Source organism: Meles meles, chromosome 21 (assembly GCF_922984935.1).
Source record: "Meles meles chromosome 21, mMelMel3.1 paternal haplotype, whole genome shotgun sequence".
NCBI lineage: Eukaryota > Metazoa > Chordata > Mammalia > Carnivora > Mustelidae > Meles > Meles meles.
The window spans coordinates 42,470,213-42,488,094 of NC_060086.1; the positions used below are offsets into that span (position 1 = coordinate 42,470,213).

At 68.2% G+C, this 17,882-nt stretch overlaps 1 protein-coding gene across 1 annotated transcript; it reads left to right on the top strand.

Annotated features, from left to right (window-relative positions):
* Positions 1-558: 558 nt before the first annotated feature.
* Positions 559-17,765, top strand: CASKIN1 (CASK interacting protein 1). The gene is made up of 20 exons (XM_045992532.1): positions 559-716; positions 5,837-5,888; positions 5,996-6,093; positions 6,279-6,424; positions 6,514-6,609; positions 6,742-6,872; positions 7,359-7,467; positions 7,547-7,655; positions 7,747-7,841; positions 8,020-8,137; positions 9,157-9,258; positions 9,352-9,440; positions 9,517-9,601; positions 9,689-9,780; positions 10,583-10,693; positions 10,775-10,876; positions 12,180-12,318; positions 12,399-14,435; positions 15,090-15,528; positions 16,116-17,765. Exons 1-20 carry the CDS (start codon positions 623-625, stop codon positions 16,213-16,215), a joined length of 4,344 nt encoding a protein of 1,447 aa, XP_045848488.1. The 5' UTR covers positions 559-622; the 3' UTR covers positions 16,216-17,765.
* The last annotated feature ends 117 nt before the right edge of the window (positions 17,766-17,882 follow it).

Genomic DNA, 17,882 nt, shown 5'->3' on the forward strand with positions numbered 1-17,882 from the left:
CGCCGGGTCCCCGCCCGCCCACTGCCTCCGAGTCCCTCCCCCCTTGGGTCCCGCAGCCTCTGGAAGCCTCTCTCAGGCTCAGCCTCGCGCCGCCGCCGTGCCGGGGCTCCGTGTCCACCCCCACCGCGGCGGCTGCCGTCCCCGGCCCCTGGCGGTCGCCCCGGGCCGCCGGCTGTCCGCAGAGGCCCGCACGTGGGGAGGGGGCGTCTCGGGAGCACGGGGCCCGGTGTAGGGGCGGAGCCAAGGAGCCGGGCGCGCGGCCGGCGCGGGCGCACGGAGGTCAGCGGCCGCAGGAGGGGGACCCAGGCGTCCGGGAGGCGGCGCCAGGTGCCGCGCCCCCGCCCTGGGCCGCCCCCCGCCCGTGACGCGCTCCCCGCCCCTCGGCGCCGGGAGCCCGAGTCCGAGCCCGAGCCCGAGCCCGAGCCCAAGCCCGAGCCCGAGTCCGAGCCCGAGCCCGAGCCCGAGCCCGAGCCGGAGCCCGAGGACGGCGCGGGGCGCGGGCGGCGGCGGAGGCGGCGGGGGAGGCAGGAGGATGCGGCCGGGGCCGCGGGGCCGCCGCCGCCGCCTCTGAGCCGCGCCGAGCGCACGGAGCGCAGCCGCGTCGCTGCGGCCCGGCCGCGCCATGGGGAAGGAGCAAGAGCTGGTGCAGGCGGTGAAGGCGGAGGACGTGGGGACCGCGCAGAGGCTGCTGCAGAGGCCGCGGCCCGGGAAGGCCAGTGAGTGCGGGGGGCGCGGGCGGGCGGGGGCCCCGCGGGCGCCGACCCCCCCCCCCACGCCCCTCCGGGCGCCGGGCGGCGAGGGGGATGCTGTCGGGTCCCTGGGGGCGGGGCGGGGCCAGCAGCGCCCAGACCCTCGGTCCGCACCCCCGCCCCCGGCGCCGGAGGAGGGGCGGCTCCGAGCGCCCGGGCCCCCCAGCCAGCCCCCAGAACGGCACCTGGCCGCGGGCGTCCCCCTCCCTTCCCGGGCTACGGGCTGACAGCCGGAGGGCTCTGTTGGGCTGTCAAAGGGCGAGGCGGATGCCGCCCCCCCTTCCCCACCGTGGAGAGAGGGAGGGGGCCCTGGCGGTGAGGGGCGACCACAGGGCTGCCGGTCCCTGTCAGATCTCCTCCACGCCCCATGTTTAATAACACGCTTTGCAGGGAATGGGGGGCAGGACCATGCTGGGGGTGTGGCTGCCCAGGCATGGCCCGCTGGGGGCCATTTACTCATGGGGGAGCAGAGGCCCAAGGTCGCCCAGCCCAGGGCAGGCTGGGCTCCAGGCAGGTGTAGACCCTGCCACAGACCCTGGTCCTCCCTGGCTTCCCTGCGGGGAAAGGGGCTGGGGAGGGGGGGAGGGGGCTCCCACTAGCCGTGCTGAGCTTGCGCTGTGAGGGCCCCTGGGAAGGTTGGGAGCTTGGAGTCCTGATCCCAGCACTCATCCCAGCTCAGCCCAGAGCCTCCCCCGGGGCCCCTGGAGATGGATGGATGGGTGTGTGGACCAGCTGCGCGTGCGGCTGCGCACGTATGGTCGTGTCAGTGGGTCGGGGCACCTGTGCCCTCGCAGACAGGGCTCCGCAGGATGGCACGTGGGGTCCAGGTGCCCCACGCCCCACCCCACCCCCGGAGACTCTAGGTAACCCAGGGAGGCCCCTCCCCTTTCTCCAGGAAGCGTGGAGAACTGAGCTGGCCTTGGGGCTGGTGGCCCCGGGCAGGTCCTTGAGCAGCAGGAAGACTCCTCCAGCTGCAGCCCCGTCTGCTCCGTGCGGTTCCAGAACCTTGCGGGGTCCCAGATACAGGCTGGCTCTGCCTTCCACACCAGGGCCCAGGGCTGGTCTGCCAGCTGGGGCTGGCTTCAGGGCCTCCGGGCCCAGAAAGGGAGGGCTTCCAGGCAGAGGTACCCGTAGCTGAGCCTTGAGAGCAGGTGGAGAGATTGAGAGGGGAAGGCTAGGTAACGGTTTCCACCTAGTGGCCGTGGGACCTCGGGCGCCGCTGACTCCAGCTCTCAGGGCCTCAGTCTCCTCGCCTGTAGGATGGGGACACTTGGGGTCCCTGCCTCGGGGCATTGCCGGAAGAACACGGGAAAGCACACAGGAAGCCCAGGCCTTTCTTAAGTCCGCAGGAAGTGCTGACTTGGACTGTTTCCTGAGGCAGCCCAGGATGGGTTTCCAGGGAAGTGGGGCATCCGGTTCGGTCGTCCTGGGGTGGTGTGGGGACTTGTCCCTTTTCCCGGGTGTCCACCTGAAACTTGGTATTTGTCCCTGCCTGGTCTGCTTTCTGGGAGAGACACCTGCCCTGGCCCCCGTATCTGGGCCCTCTGACTCACAGGGGCGGGCATCATAAGTCAGACGGAGAAATCCCTCCATGAATTAGCTCAGTTGTCATGGCAACACTGGCCTGCTTTGGAGTAAGATGTATTTTGATTCAGCAAAGTGCAGCTGGAGTTTGGGCCGCGGGGGGGGGGGGCACCCAGTGGTGCTCTCTCAGCCCCCCACCCCGGCCGGACTTCGGACGGCTTCCCGTGACTCATGTTTCCATGACCTCCACCCCTGCTGGCCCCTTCCCGCCACCGCAGCCCCTGAGTGTTGCTCTGGGGTCTGTGGGCCCTGCCATCCCGCCTCGAAGGGACCCTCCCCTGTCACGCATGCTCGGGCACTGGGACCCTCGGCCGCTGTCCTTGAGAGACGCTGCTCTGGAGGGAGCTTCCCAGGGTGGGGCCGGCCTTCTGCCGAGCAGGGACATCTGCCCTTCCTTCTGGCCCCACGTCCCCTACCCCGAAGTCACGGCAACCTACAGACCAGCGCTCCTGCGTCCTCTCACCTTGGCCCACTAATGCTTCCCTTGCAGCGTCGGGCCCAGAGCTCCGGGCCTGCCCTAGGGAGGCTGAGGGAGTGCCCTGCCGTGTGCTGCCAACAGAGGCCAGGACCACATCCCTCCAGGAGACAGACGTGGCTCTGTGGGTCGGCGGACCGGGGGCTTCTGTGGTTGGAGGAGCCTCTGGGCAGGGCGCAGAGGGAGGCCACAAGGGCAGGGTGGGAGGGGGCCGAGGCCGGCTCCCCCAGGGCCTCTGCAGCCTGGAGTTTGGGGCTGACCTCAGAGGCAGGACAGGCCCCGGAAAACGGTTAGAGGGTGAGTGACAGGAGCTGGGAGAGCCCACGATGTGGGGTGGGTGGGGATGAAGTCTTTGCCCATGACCCACGTGGTCGCTGCACGACCTAGTGGCCTCGTGGAAAAGAGAAAGGGGGCTCCTGGGAGGGGTTTCTGGGGACTTCATCTTGGTTCCCACTTGTCGTCGCATCGATGCCCACTTCCTCCCTCCCTGCTCAGGCCCCTCTGGCCATGCCTGCTCCAGCTTCATTCAGAGCACCTGTCTCCCTGGGAACCCAGGGTCCCCCCTGCGAATTGGGGGGTGCTCCAAGATCTCAGGCACCCCTCCACTTTCTTCTCTGAGGAGACCTGCAGCAGGGAGTGGGTGAGATGACCTCGTGAGACCCCCACCTTGGGTAGCGAGTAGTCTTCTGGATGGAGACTCCGCCTCCCCACTGGTGTCTGTGTGCGGTCCTGGGCCTGACCTCTAGCCCCTCCACAAGGTCAGTGTCAGCAGCCGTGGCCATGCTAGGGGCGGGGGAACTGACAAGAAGGGGCAGCAAACATCAGAGCTGGGCAGAGTTATTCTGGGGGGAGACCAGCCTGAGCGTGGCCCTGGTGGGGGAGGGGGTGCGCCAGGACAGCGGTGTAGGGGGTCGGGGATATCAGTTCATGACAGTTTGCCCAACATCTTGTAGGTGCCCGGTTCTGTTTCAGCCACCAAAGATACAACAGCGAGCAAAATAGATTTAAAAAAACCCTCATCCTTTTGGAGCCTGTACTTTAGTGATGGAGATGGACAACGGCCAAGATAAATGGTAGTGATAGGAGCAGGAGAGAGAAATACAGCAGACGCAGGACAGGATGGGGTTGCCGTTCTATATGGGGAGCCCAGCGGGACTCCTCGGAGCAGGTGACGTGGATGAAGTCCTGAAGGACGTGAAGGAGGGAGCCATGGGGATAACTAGGGGAAGAGCAGCATCCCACACATATACACAGCATGTGTAAAGGCCCTGTGGCAGGGGCGGCTGGTGAGTGGGAACATCATGAAGGAGGCTTGTGTGGCTGGAAGACGGGTGATGAGAGAGTCAAAGTGACGCAGGAGGGCTCTGTCTTGTAGGGCCATTGTCCAGGGTTGGCCCTCAGCCCCCGCGACATGAGAGCTGTTGGGGGGTCTTCAGGAGAGGGAGGGGTGGCTCTGGGATCTGACTCATGTTCTCACAGGGTCCCCCTGACCTCAGAGGTATGCAGGACAGACCAAGGGGCAGGGCAGAAGCGAGGATGCCGGTAGGGAAATGATGGCGGCGATCCTTTGGGAGAGGCTGGCCTGGTCAGGGCGGGGACACGGCCGTGGCGGGAAGTGGTAGGATTCCGAGTGTGCCTTGAGATGGTCTTGAACGAAGAACCAATAGGATTTGCTGATGGAGACACTTTAAGCTACTTTTAGGGCTGACTCCGAGGTTTTGGCCTGGACCACTGAGGGAAGGGTGGCATTGCTGCCCCCTCAGATGGACGGCGGGGCCAGCAAAGTGAGCAGAGGGAAGGAGTGGGACGTGGAGAAGTGTCTGCCCCGCCCTGTGCGTGAGGAGCCCCTCTCCGAGGGGGGGGGCGGGAGTCCCACGGAGCTAATATCGGTGACTGCGGCTTACTGACCGGCCCGTGCCAGACCCTTCATGCTCTAACGGTGGACACGCCCTTAGGCCTCTGAGGCTGGCCCCCTTAGCCCCCTCTGAGCTCAAGGCCAAGGCCATAGGGCTAGTAAGGGCCCAGTGCGAGTTTGAACTCAGGTCCATCTGCCTTCATGGGCTCTGTGGGCCATCGGGACTGAGGCTTCTGCTGCTCAGGATGCTGCGGGTCACCCAGCGGGTCCCGGAGCAGCCCCTCTGTGCCTCGACTCCCTTGGGTTCCTGCTCTCGGGGACCCCCACCCCCGTCCTAGGCTTGGACAAAGGGGCTTCTGTCCTGCCGGCCCCTCCCTCACAGAGTGACTGACCCACAAATGGGTTATGTAACCATGGCCCAGACAGGCAGGGGCTTGGCCTGAGTCCGGCTGGCCCGGAGCCCACAGGGAGGGCGTCGGGGGGCTCCCCTCCTCCAGCAGTCAGCTGGGGGAGGCCAGGACCGCGGAGGCCCAGGAGGACACTGGGGCTGCAAAGGGAGGACTTGGGCCCTTCAGGCTTTGGGCGGACTGATCCCAGGACCAGATGCGTCCCCAGAGATGGGCCGGCCCTTCCGGTGTGGTCCCTCAGGGCCACCAGCCCACCCACCTGCCTCTCCTTCCTGCCCCACCAGGCGGGACTCATCCACATGGGCAGCCCCAGGGCTCGGACTGGGGGGAGGCTGCACCCCGAATATGCAGATCTTCCCCAGAGATACCCCAATTTCCGGGTGTTCCAGCCTTCCCAGGCCACCCCCGGCCCCATCTGGGTCCTTCTGAGAAACAGATTGTGCGGCTCTCTCCCGCCAGCAGCAGGTGCTTCGCCAGCGTCCCCGAGGAGGGGGTGCGTGTGCACATGAGTGTGTGTGCCTGTGTGGGTGCTCGGCTCTGGCTTCCGTCCTTGTGTGGGGACAGGCCCAGAGCCCTCAGCTCTCTGAACTTGCCAACCCCTTCGTTCGGTGGGAAGCCAGGGTCCAGAAGCTGGGCGCAGGGGATGGAGCTGAACGAACCAAGTGTTTCTTGACGAAAGACTGAAGACAGCTTTGGCTCTGGGGTCTGGCTGCCCGCAGGAGCCGGCCGGAGCCCCCCCTCACTGTCTCTCTCCCACCCCCACTAGAGCTCCTGGGCTCCACCAAGAAGATCAATGTTAACTTTCAGGACCCCGACGGGTGAGTTCTCAGACAGGGAGCACCAGGCAGCATGGGGTGCAGGGGGGCCCCTGTGGAAGGCTAGGTTGCCGGGCTTCCTTGCCCATGCGTGCCCGTCCCTGCCCCAGGTTCTCTGCCCTGCACCACGCAGCCCTGAATGGCAACACAGAGCTGATCACCCTGCTGCTGGAGGCCCAGGCTGCTGTGGACATCAAGGACAACAAAGGCAAGGCTGGCCAGGGACCTCAGAGCAGGGGTGGGGGGTCGAGGGCTGGGGCGGAGTCCCTAGGAAGGAGAGGCTCCCTGTGGGTCGAGGGGGCTTGTCCTGGGCTCAGCACCCTGCAGGCCGGGCGTGGGTGCAGGGTCAAGGGCCAGCTCCCAACGGCCGCCACTCCCCCCGCCTGTGCCCAGGCATGCGGCCGCTGCACTATGCGGCCTGGCAGGGGCGGAAGGAGCCCATGAAGCTGGTGCTGAAGGCGGGCTCAGCGGTGAACATCCCGTCGGACGAGGGCCACATCCCTCTGCACCTGGCAGCCCAGCACGGCCACTACGACGTGGTAAGGGACACCCCCCGGGGGGCAGGGTGCCGGGGCGGCATGGGCCCCACCGCCACCGGGGGTGCTGACCGCGCGCCGTGGCCCCGTAGTCGGAGATGCTGCTGCAGCACCAGTCCAACCCGTGCATGGTGGACAACTCGGGGAAGACGCCCCTGGACCTGGCCTGTGAGTTCGGCCGCGTCGGGGTAAGTCTCTCAGAGGGCTGAGTGGGGCTCGGTCTGCCCCTGCTGCCCCCCAGGAGGGGTGGCAATGGGGAGACGCCCCCGTGACCCTCCGCACCGCTCCCGGGCCCCCCTTTCTCTGGCCCCTCCCTCAAGGTGGTCCAGTTGCTCCTGAGTAGCAACATGTGTGCGGCCTTGCTGGAGCCCCGGCCGGGGGACGCCACGGACCCCAACGGCACCAGCCCCCTGCACCTGGCGGCCAAGAACGGCCACATTGACATCATCAGGTATGGCGGTGTGCGGGACCAGAGGGTGCTGGGTGGACCCGGCCGCGGACTTCCTGCTCCTGCGGTGACGTCATAAGCCGCGGGGATGTGGGCAGGTTGCCTGGCCCCACCCGTTAAAGGGTGCCCTGGAGGGGGCTGGGGAATGGCCCACGGTTACAGCCCCAGGCCTGGGCTCCGCTGGGGTCCCGTCCCATGCCGGGCAATCTTGTGGAGACACTTACTATCTCTGAGACTCAGTTTTCCCATCTGTAAAGTGGGCATCCCAGCTGCGGCTGTGCTAGGATGACCCGACAGCAGTTCCCGTCAGCACGGGGGCCCCCGGGGCGGGGGAGGCAGCACTTCCACAAATGCCCAGTCACTGTCGCACACGGTGTTGCTGGGCAGCGCGGTCCTGGGCGTGGGGGCCCAGCAGGGGGATGGGACGGAAGGCTCCTATTGTAAGGAGCTGCCGGCTCCCGCCCGCCCGCCCGCCCGCCTTCCTTCCAGACTCCTCCTCCAAGCGGGCATTGACATTAACCGCCAGACCAAGGCCGGCACGGCCCTGCACGAGGCCGCACTCTGTGGGAAGACGGAAGTGGTTCGGCTCCTGCTGGATGTGAGTCAGGGGGCCGAGGGGGCGGGGGCTGGTGAGAGCATGGGGTCTCCTGACGGGCTTCCCGCTCTGGCACACACAGAATGGGATTAACGCCCATGTGAGGAACACCTACAGCCAGACGGCCCTGGACATCGTGCACCAGTTCACCACGTCCCAGGCCAGCAAGGAGATCAAGCAGCTGCTGCGAGGTGGGCCGCGGGCCGGTGCCGGGCTCTGAGGTTTGGGGCCCTGGCCAGGCCGGCTCCCAGGACTCGGGGGCTCTGCTTCCTGTGTCCCCAGAGGCCTCGGCGGCCCTGCAGGTCCGGGCGACCAAGGATTATTGCAACAATTACGACCTAACCAGTCTCAACGTGAAAGCTGGGGACATCATCACGGTAAGGCCGGCCCAGGACTGCGGGAGCAAGGACAGGCAGGACCCCGTGTGCTCAGCCCACACCCGTGCAGCAACCGGGGAGTCTGGGGTTCTGGGCGGGAGGCCCAGGCCACCCACCCGCTTGAGCTGGACCTGGAGGGGTGTCTCCCTGAACGTGCCCCCCCGCCTCATCTGGCCAGGTCCTCGAGCAGCATCCGGATGGCCGGTGGAAGGGCTGTATCCATGACAACCGGACAGGCAACGACCGGGTGGGCTACTTTCCGTCGTCCCTGGGCGAGGCCATTGTGAAACGAGCAGGCAAGTCCCACCCAGGCCTGGGCTTGGGGGCCAGAAGGAAGCAAGGCCACTGCCGGGTGGGGGGGCCCTGAGGGGGATCCTGCCAGCTGTCTTGTCGGCGTCCCCACACCAAGGCCCTCGTTTCTTTACTAGGCGGTGCCCCCCAGCCGCTCGGAGTAGACAGGGATCCAGGCAGGTGGCACTCGCTCTCAAGCTCACGCCGGGGGAGGGAGGCGAGCAGGGCCAGTGTAGCAAAGGTGCGAGCAAACGTGCCCGCCAACGGCACAAGCGGTGTGGGTGGAGACCCGCTTTTTACTTATTTTTATTAGTTTCGGGCAACATTCGGTGATTCACCCATCGCATGGAGACCTGCTTTTAAGACAGGGTGCTCAGAGAAGGCGCTGCAAAGTGGGAGGGGCCGGCCGCCGGCAGAGCACCGAGACGGCAGGAACCACATACGCGAAGGCACCGGGGCAGAAGGAAGCCTGGTGTCGGGGCCCCAGAGGAGGCCAGCAGAGCATGGCCAGCCGGAGTGAGGAAGGGGGATGCAGGGCAAGGCCACAGGGCGTGGATTGCTTTCAGGCAGGGGGTCGGCGAGATGGTTTACCTCCTAGAGGGGATGTGGACATCGACTGGTGAGGTGAGGGGACAGAGGGGGGTCGGTGAGGAGTCATGGCCAGCCCACCCAGGGTCATCTAGGCTTTTGGGGACTTCTTGCCTCTCCCTGCTCTCCTGGCGAAGAGGGGGTACACCCTCCGTGCTCCCCACCCCCCACCCATGATCACAGGGCCACTGGCGTGACAGCCTGGCCTGGACCCTCTTGCCAGGGTGTCCTGCTCTCAAACGTCTAGGGCGGGGAGGGGACCTCTGAGGCTGTCTCAGCTCTTTGGAGACAGTGGGGGCCAGAGGAGGCTGCAGTGCTGACCTGAGGGGCCTCTGCTCTGCCCAGGTTCTGGGGCCAGGCCGGGGGCACCCCTCGCCGTGTCCGGTCCCCAGGCCTGGCTGGTTCAGGATACAGGGAGGCTGTGCTTGTCCCGCAGGTCCTCGAGCCAGCGCTGAACCAAGCCCATCGCAGGCAGGCAGTTCATCGGGGCCCTCGGCACCCCCCGAGGAGATCTGGGTGCTGCGGAAGCCTTTTGCAGGTAAGTGGGGGAGCTCTGGAGGCCGGGGCAGGAGGCATCTCCTGGGGTAGGGCCCTGCCAGTGCCTGCTGACAGGGCTCCCTCGTGTCCACAGGCGGGGACCGCAGTGGCAGCTTGAGCAGCGTGGCCGGAGCCAGAGGCGGTGGGGGCCACACCCTGCATGCAGGCTCCGAAGGGGTCAAGGTAGGTGGTCTGCGGGGAGGGTTGGGCTGGCCGGGGCTCCGAGCAGCGCCGGCCAGCCCGCCTGTCTGGGTTGTAGCTCCTGGCAACAGTGCTCTCCCAGAAGTCCGTCTCCGAGTCCAGCCCCGGGGACAGCCCCGTCAAGCCTCCGGAAGGCTCCGCAGGTAAGAGCGAGGAGGCAGCACCCCTGGCCTGGCCAGGAGGGGGTCCCCCTGAGCAGCCCCCGCCCCACCACGGCCTCTCCTCTCCAGGTGCGGCCCGGGCCCCGCCTCCAGCGGCCCACGCCGGGCAGGTGTTCGGCGAGCAGCCCCCCAGGAAGCTGGAGCCCGCATCGGAGGGCAAGGTACAGGGCCCGGGCTGGCCGCGGGGAGGGGCTCCCGGGCAGCCTGCTTGGTCTGGCCACTGCGTGGCTGGGGGCCCTTGACAGGCCAGGCCCGTACTTCTGTCGTCTGTCAGTCTGTGCGTGTAGGTGTTGTCTCTTGCGTGGGTCGTGTGTGTGTGAGCTGTGCGTCCGGGAAGTGTGATGTGGGTGTGAGGTGAGCAAGGGCTGTGCCTGCGTGTGGGTGGTGACGGCGAGCCGGGCACGTGTGCCTGTGTGTGTGTGTGTGCACGCGCGGGTGTGTGCGCTGGCATGGGTGTGAGGCAAGACCAGGCGTGTGTAGGGGTGAGAAGCGCCCCGTGTGCTGGGAAGGTGCGAGCGGCCGGCTGTGTCCTCCGCACCTCTGGACAGAGCCCACCTGCTCAGGAGTGGAGGGGCTCCTCTGAGCGGCACCGTCTGCGGCCACGTTCTCGAGCCCCCCTCCCGCCCCCAGCCCCTCTAGTGGGGCCACCACGGGGTGTCCCTGGTGCAGGGACAGGGAGGTGGGGAGGGAACGGGCAGGCAAGCCTGCGGCTCAGACGGCAGCCGGACCCTTCTGCTGGAGATCGTGGGAGGAGGCGGGATGGCGGACGGAGCTGGCGGCGGCGGAGGCAGCAGGATCCGGGAGCACAGCGAGAGGAGGAACTCCGGGGCCAAGCTGCCCCCGGCCTGGCTGCGGGGGGAGCAGCGGACAGCAGACTGCGCGGCCGAGCGGAGGAGGACCCGGCCCGGTGGCCGGGGTGCGCGGCTGGCGGGCGAGCCTGCAGCGGCTGCTTGTGTCTTCCAGAGTGCCGAGGCCGTGAGCCAGTGGCTCTCCACGTTCCGGCTGCAGCTCTATGCCCCCAACTTCGTCGGCGCCGGCTACGACCTGCCCACCATCAGCCGCATGACTCCGGAGGTGAGGCGCCCAGAGGCTGGCCACGGGTCGTGACCGAGCTCAGGCTCTGGCCTCCCGCTCACGGGCCTCTCCTCTACCTAGGACCTCACGGCCATTGGGGTCACCAAGCCAGGCCACCGGAAGAAGATCACGGCAGAGATCAGCGGCCTGAGCATCCCTGACTGGCTGCCTGAGCACAAACCCGTAAGGCTCCCTGCACCCCAGCGGCTGTGTCCGGGGTGCTCAGACAGACGGACGGACTGCCTCTGGGCTACAGCGCTCACCCGCCCTCTGTCCGTCACGGGCACTGGAGCCTTCCCAGGGCAGGAGCAGGGGCGGCAGCCTCCAGGCCAGGGAACCTTGTCAGGGCCAGGGGACCCTGAAGCCAGGCGGGTGTCCCTCGGCAGTGAGTGGGCCCCTTCTGCCGTAGGCCGCCACACAGCCAGCGTGCGCACCCAGACCCCATAGAGGACCCGGTGTGGACGGGAAGGGCTGGCACGCATCCAGGCCGCGCACGGGGGCATGTGTACCGGCTTCGTGTACACAGCACGCGCGCACCAAGTGCAGTCGAGGCGCCTGTTGACGCGTGCAGGCCCGCCCCCACACTTAGAGCGGCACGTGCCGCCGTGGGACAGTGGACACCCACACAGACTGCGGGCTGTGGCGTCCCCAGCACTCACCCATGCGCTGCGACGGTCTGGGGCTGGGGAAGCCGGGCCGAGGCCGGTTGCATCGACGCTGCCTGGGAGCCCCGCACCAAGTTCTAGGACAGAGCCCCCTCCCCCGAAGGGCCTGGGGCTGTGGGCTGGTGACAGGCGTGTTCCTGCTCTCCCGGCCTGCCTCAGCCCACTCAGTCAGCGGCTCGGGGGTGCTCCCAATGAGCACGTCCCCGTCCCGTGGGCCTCCCGCTGCTCCGTGCACCTGGGGGGGACCAAGTGTGCCACGTGCTCGTGCGTGAGCGGTGTCCAGCCGCGAGAGTGGACAGGTGGCTCTGGGTATTTCCGTGCACATGTGCTGTGGCTGTGTGACCAGTGCCCAGCGTGGGTGTGGAAATGGGCGTGAGCGTGACATGGAGGGTGTCAGTGCCCGTGTATGGCCGGGATGCGGGCTGCAAGCGTGTGTGTGTGTGCGTGTGTGCGTTTCTGGCTGGTGGCGCCGTGTGTCTGTGTCTGTGACGTTGCAAGCCGTGTACCCTGGGTGCTGTCCCCGTGGCTGCCTTGGCAGGTGAGGGAGCGTGTGTTTCCCCTCCCCCCAATGGTGTCCTGAGGATAGGGTCGTCCCTGTGTGTGTGTGTGTGTTTGCGTGTGTCCGCACAGGCATGTGAGCTGGCCTTGGGCTCCTACTGAGGTCGCGCTATCTCCAAAGCTGACACCTCTGGCCTGTCCATTTTGTCCTTCTGTCTGTCTGTGCCAGGCTGGCCCGGTGCCCCTACCCCTGAAAGCTCGGAGCAGCGAGCAGGGTGTGGCCCACCAGCTTGGGCTGCCCTTGGTGTCCTCCTGCTCCACAGGCGAACCTGGCGGTGTGGCTGTCCATGATCGGCCTGGCCCAGTACTACAAGGTGCTGGTGGACAACGGCTACGAGAACATTGACTTCATCACCGACATCACCTGGGAGGACCTGCAGGAGATCGGCATCACCAAGCTGGGTGAGGCGCAGGTCCCGGGCCCCTCCGTCTCCCAGTCCCTGCCCCCGTCCCGGGCCTGACCGGCCCCGTGCCCCACTCAGGACACCAGAAGAAGCTGATGCTGGCGGTGAGGAAGCTGGCGGAGCTGCAGAAGGCAGAGTACGCCAAGTATGAGGGGGGACCCCTGCGCCGGAAGGCCCCGCAGTCGCTTGAAATCATGGCCATTGAGTCACCGACCCCAGCGGAGCCGGCCCCTGCTGAGTGCCAGTCTCCTAAGATGACCACCTTCCAGGACAGCGAGCTCAGCGGCGAGCTGCAGGCTGCCATGACGGGCCCGGCAGAGGGCGCTACCGCCACCACTGCCGAGAAGCCCTCCAATCACCTGCCCCCCACGCCGAGGCCCTCCATGCGGCCGGAGCCCGGCCTCGGTGGACAGGCTCGGCACATGAGCAGCTCTCAGGAGCTGCTGGGTGATGGGCCTCCTGGGCCTGGCAGCCCCATGTCACGAAGCCAGGAGTACCTGCTGGACGAGGGGCCGGCTCCCGGCACCCCTCCCAAGGAGAGCCGGCCCAGCCGCCACGGCCACAGCGTCAAGCGGGCCAGCGTACCCCCGGTGCCAGGCAAGCCGCGGCAGGTCCTTCCGCCGGGAGCCAGCCACTTCACCCCGCCTCAGACGCCCACTAAAGCCCAGCCAGGCTCCCCTCAGGCCCTGGGGGGGCCTCACGGTCCCACCCCAGCCACAGCCAAGGTGAAGCCCACCCCACAGCTGCTGCCACCAACAGAGCGGCCCATGTCACCCCGTTCGCTGCCCCAGTCGCCCACACACCGTGGCTTTGCCTACGTGCTCCCCCAGCCCGTGGAGAGCGATGCCGGGCCCGCCGCTCCTGGGCCCGCCCCTGCGGCTGTGCCCCCGCCGGTGCCCACGCTGTGCCTGCCTCCGGAGGCCGACGCGGAGCCAGGGCGGCCCAAGAAGCGCGCCCACAGCCTGAACCGCTATGCAGCATCCGACAGCGAGCCGGAGCGGGACGAGCTGTTGGTGCCAGCGGCCGCGGGGCCCTATGCCACAGTCCAGCGGCGTGTGGGCCGGAGCCACTCGGTGCGAGCGCCCGCCGGCACCGACAAGAACGTCAACCGCAGCCAGTCCTTCGCCGTGCGGCCCCGGAAGAAGGGGCCGCCCCCACCCCCGCCCAAGCGTTCCAGCTCAGCCATGGCCAGCGCCAACCTGGCCGATGAGTCGGCCCTGGATGCTGAGACAGAGGGGGCCGGGACCGAGGAGGGCCGGCTAGGGGTGCGGGCACAGCGCCGGCGGGCTAGTGACCTGGCCGGCAGCGTGGACACGGGCAGCGCCGGCAGCGTGAAGAGCATCGCAGCCATGCTAGAGCTGTCCTCCATTGGGGGCGGGGGCCGCGCGGCCCGCAGGCCGCCGGAGGGCCACCCCACGCCTCGCCCTGCCAGCCCGGAGCCAGGCCGGGTTGCCACAGTGCTGGCCTCCGTGAAGCACAAGGAAGCCATTGGGCCTGACGGTGAGGTAGTGAACCGGCGTCGCACGCTCAGCGGGCCCGTGACGGGACTTCTGGCCACGGCCCGCCGGGGCCCTGGGGAGTCGGGGGGGCCCGCAGATCACGGCCACTTCGTGGAGGACGGTGCCACCCGGCAGCGGTCTCGAGGCCCGGCCAAGGGCGAGGCGGGTGCGGAGGGCCCGCCCCTGGCCCGGGTGGAGGCCAGTGCCACGCTCAAAAGGCGCATCCGAGCCAAGCAGAGCCAGCAGGAGAACGTCAAGTTCATCCTGACTGAGTCTGACACGGTCAAGCGCCGGCCCAAGGCCAAGGAGCGGGAGGCAGGTCCCGAGCCGCCCCCGCCACTGTCCGTGTACCAGAACGGCACAGGCACCGTGCGCCGCAGACCCACCTCAGAGCAGGCTGGGCCCCCTGAGCTGCCCCCACCACCCCCACCTGCAGAACCCCCGCCCTCCGACCTGCTGCACCTGCCCCCCCTGCCCCCGCCTGACACCGATACCCGGAAGCCAGTGAAGCCGCCGGTCTCTCCGAAGCCCGTGCTGGCTCAGCCCGTGCCCAAGATCCAGGGCTCACCGACGCCTGCCTCCAAGAAGGTGCCGCTGCCGGGTCCTGGTAGCCCAGGTAGGTGAAGGAGCCAGCTGGGGAAGGGCCCCTCCCCACCTCCCCACTGCATGGCCTGAGGGGTTTTCCTCTTCTTGGATTTGGGCCAAGGCCAGGTGGAATGGGGTGGGAAAGTGTCCTCAGACCCTCTCATCCATCCACCCGCTGGACAACTCTGCTGGCCCAGAACTGGGAGGAGGGTGGATGTTCATCCCTTTGCTCAGTGAAGGAGGCACAGAAACCCGTGGGTAAGCGCACCTGTGGAGGGAGGTCAGGTGCACCATGCTGGGTCACGGAGACCTCTGACCAGGCTGGAGAGCGAGCCCAGCACGAGAGGGAGGGAGCGGGCTTCCAAGCAGAAGGATCAGAGGTGCAGAGGCCCTGTGGTATTCAAGCAACCCGAGGGCCAGTGATTGAGGCAGGCCACACCCCAAGGGGGTCCGGGGTAGGGGCGGACCGGGAGGGGTCTGGAAGCGGTGGCGCGGGCAGGTATGCGTAGGGAAGCGCGCCACCTGGCGGCTGCGGGGAGCCAACGGTCGGAGGGGCAGCGGCAGGCTTCTCCCGGGCGGGGGACCAGGAGGGGCGCTGCCGCTGGGCTCCTGGTGGGATGCGCCGCGCGCGCGTAGCGCCGCCTCCCTCCGTCCCACCCCGGTGCGGGTCTCCTCCTCCCCGCAGAGGTGAAACGCGCCCACGGCACGCCGCCGCCTGTGTCTCCCAAGCCGCCGCCGCCGCCCACGGCGCCCAAGCCGGCCAAGGCCGCCGCGGGGCTGCAGTCGGGCAGTGCCAGCCCGTCCCCCGCGCCCTCGCCAGCTCGCCAGCCGCCCACCGCCCTCGCCAAGCCGGCCAGCACGCCGCCCTCGCTGAGCGCCAGCCCCGCAAAGCCCCCGTCCCCCGGCGCGCCCGCGCTGCACGTGCCCGCCAAGCCTCCGCGCGCCGCCGCCGCCGCCGCCGCCGCCGCCGCCGCCGGGCCCGCCGCCGGGCCCCCCGCCGCGCCCGACGGCGCCTCGCCGGGAGACAGCGCCCGCCAGAAGCTGGAGGAGACGAGCGCGTGCCTGGCGGCAGCGCTGCAAGCCGTGGAAGAGAAGATCCGGCAGGAGGACGCGCAGGGCGCACGGTAGGTGCGGGGCCGGGGTGGGGGGTCCGGCGGGGTACGGGATCCGCGCGCCACCCTCACCCGCGCGCGCTCCGAGGCTGCAGCGCACCCGCTCGAGTCGAGGGCGGGGCGGCGGGGCAGCGGGGCGGGCGCGAGGGGCGGGGCCTTGGGCGTCGGGGGCGGGCACGAGTCGTGAGGGGCGGAGTCGTGGCCTGTGGAGCGGGACGCGGTCCAGCCGTGTGAGGCTGGGGAGAGTCGAACCGTGAGGGGCGGGGCCCGGGGCCGCGGGGCGGGGAAGAGCCGTGAGGGGCGGGGCCCGGGGCCGCGGGGCGGGGCCGCGTCGTGCGAGGCAGCGTCGTGCGAGGCAGGGCCCAGGGCGGCCGGGTGGGGCTCCCGCTGTGTGAGGCAGGGACGGGGTCGAGTCTTCAGGGGAGCGACCCGGGGCGGCGGCGGCGGGGAGAGGGCGGGGACCGATCCGTGCGGGGCGGAGTGGAGCCGTGCCGGGGGACCAACGGGTAGCGGGGACGGCCGGGCAGAGGGGTCGCGGGCGGGGTCCCGGCGGGGTGTTCCGCGCCCGCGCCGCCCGCTGACGCCGCGCCCGCCCCCAGCCCCTCGTCCGCGGAGGAGAAGAGCACCGGCAGCATCCTGGACGACATCGGCAGCATGTTCGACGACCTGGCCGACCAGCTGGACGCCATGCTGGAGTGACGCGGCCGCTCACGTCGGGACCGCCCGCGCCGCCCGGGTCCCGGCCCGCACACTGACCTTTACCTCAGGGTGGGCACCTCTGGGCGCAGCGCGAGCGGGCAGGGCGGCCAGCCGACGGGGACCAGGCGGGCGGGGTCGGGCCCATGCTGCCCGTCCCCGGCACAAGCACAACGCCTGCGCCTGCGCCTGGGCCTGGGCCGGGCCGGGCCGGGCCTGGCCAGGGGACCCAAGGGCTCTGGGTGAACGCTGCTGCCCGGCGGGTGCCCGTGTCTGTCTGCTGCTCCCCGTGCAATAACTGCTGGGCCACTCGCCCACCCGTGCCAGGCTCCTCCTGCTGGGGGTGGAGGAGGGGCGGCCCCGTCCCCCTGCCCTGAGCCCAGGCTGGGCCTGCCCCGGCAGGCAGGCAGCGGGAGGCAGGCAGCCGCTCTGGCCCTCCCCGATCTGCGGCAGAGCACAGGCCTATGCCCAGCACAGAACTGCCCAGTGGGGACTTCTGCCAGCCGCTCCCGCGCAGCACAAGGGGCTGGGGCTGGGGTTGCGCCCCTGCACCACTGTACCCCCAGAATATAAGCTATCGAGAGTATTAATTTATTGGGAATGAGCTGAGGCAGATTTCCCCAGAGAAACTAAAAGGTATAACTTTAACAAATATATATTTAAAGAAAGAAAAATATTATTGATTCTATAGAAAACCATTTACGAACTGTAAGGACACTGAAGTCTAGCTCAAGACAAAAGCTGTTAGAGGCCCTGGTCGTCTGTCTGTCCATCCTTCCCTCCCTCTGTCCGGGACCCCTGGCCCAGTAGCACAAAACAGGAGGCTGGGGTCCGGCAGGGTCCATGCTCCGCTAGGGCCTCCCCACCCTCCCTCTCTCTCCTAACTTCTCTGCGTCTGAAGAACTTGAAGGATGTGCCTTGCTCGCTGCTGGGCTGTGTCCTCCACACCGAGGAGCTGGTGGGGAGGGCTCCCTGCCCTCTCGGGGTGCTGGTGGGAGGTGCGCCTGGGCTTTGGGGGAGCTGTGCGTGCAACGTGGGCACGCCAGGCAGGTGAGAGCGGTGGGCACAGGGCGTGCATGCCAGAGTGCGTGTGGCGCGTGTGACGGTGTGCCTGACTCTCCCTCCCCAGGGCCCCCCCATCCAAAGTCCCTCGGACGCTTCTGCTCACGGTCCCAGGCTATGTCGTGTGGTCGTTCTTGCCCTCTCTTCTCTTTCTCCCCTTTCCAAAAAAGTACTGACTGGCTCCTCTACTGTGTTTGCTGATCCACGTGTGTTGGGCACCACTTTGACATTTCTTAAGAAAAAAACAAAAACAAAAAAACAAAACAAAAAAAACGCTGAAAACCAGCGGTTGTGACGTGGGCGGGCAGAGGGGATCAACCAAGGTGGCATCCGGGCGTGTGGGGCCCCTTCCAACTGTCATGCCTGGTACTTCGCCAGGTGGGTGCGCCCGGCCTCTCTCCAGTGGGTGGCCCAGGCCGGGGCTCCAGCAAGCGGGGAGGGGGGTTCCTAGCAGGGAGCTGCTGTCAGCTGTCAATAAACAGCAGAAAACAGAGCTGCCTGGCTCACTTCTTGGGGACGTGTGTTGGGGAGAACGGGGGTCTAGCTTGTTCCTGGCAGCGAGGAGTCACCAAGAGGGCCACAGCCCGGGGCCGACAAGAGGAGCCCTT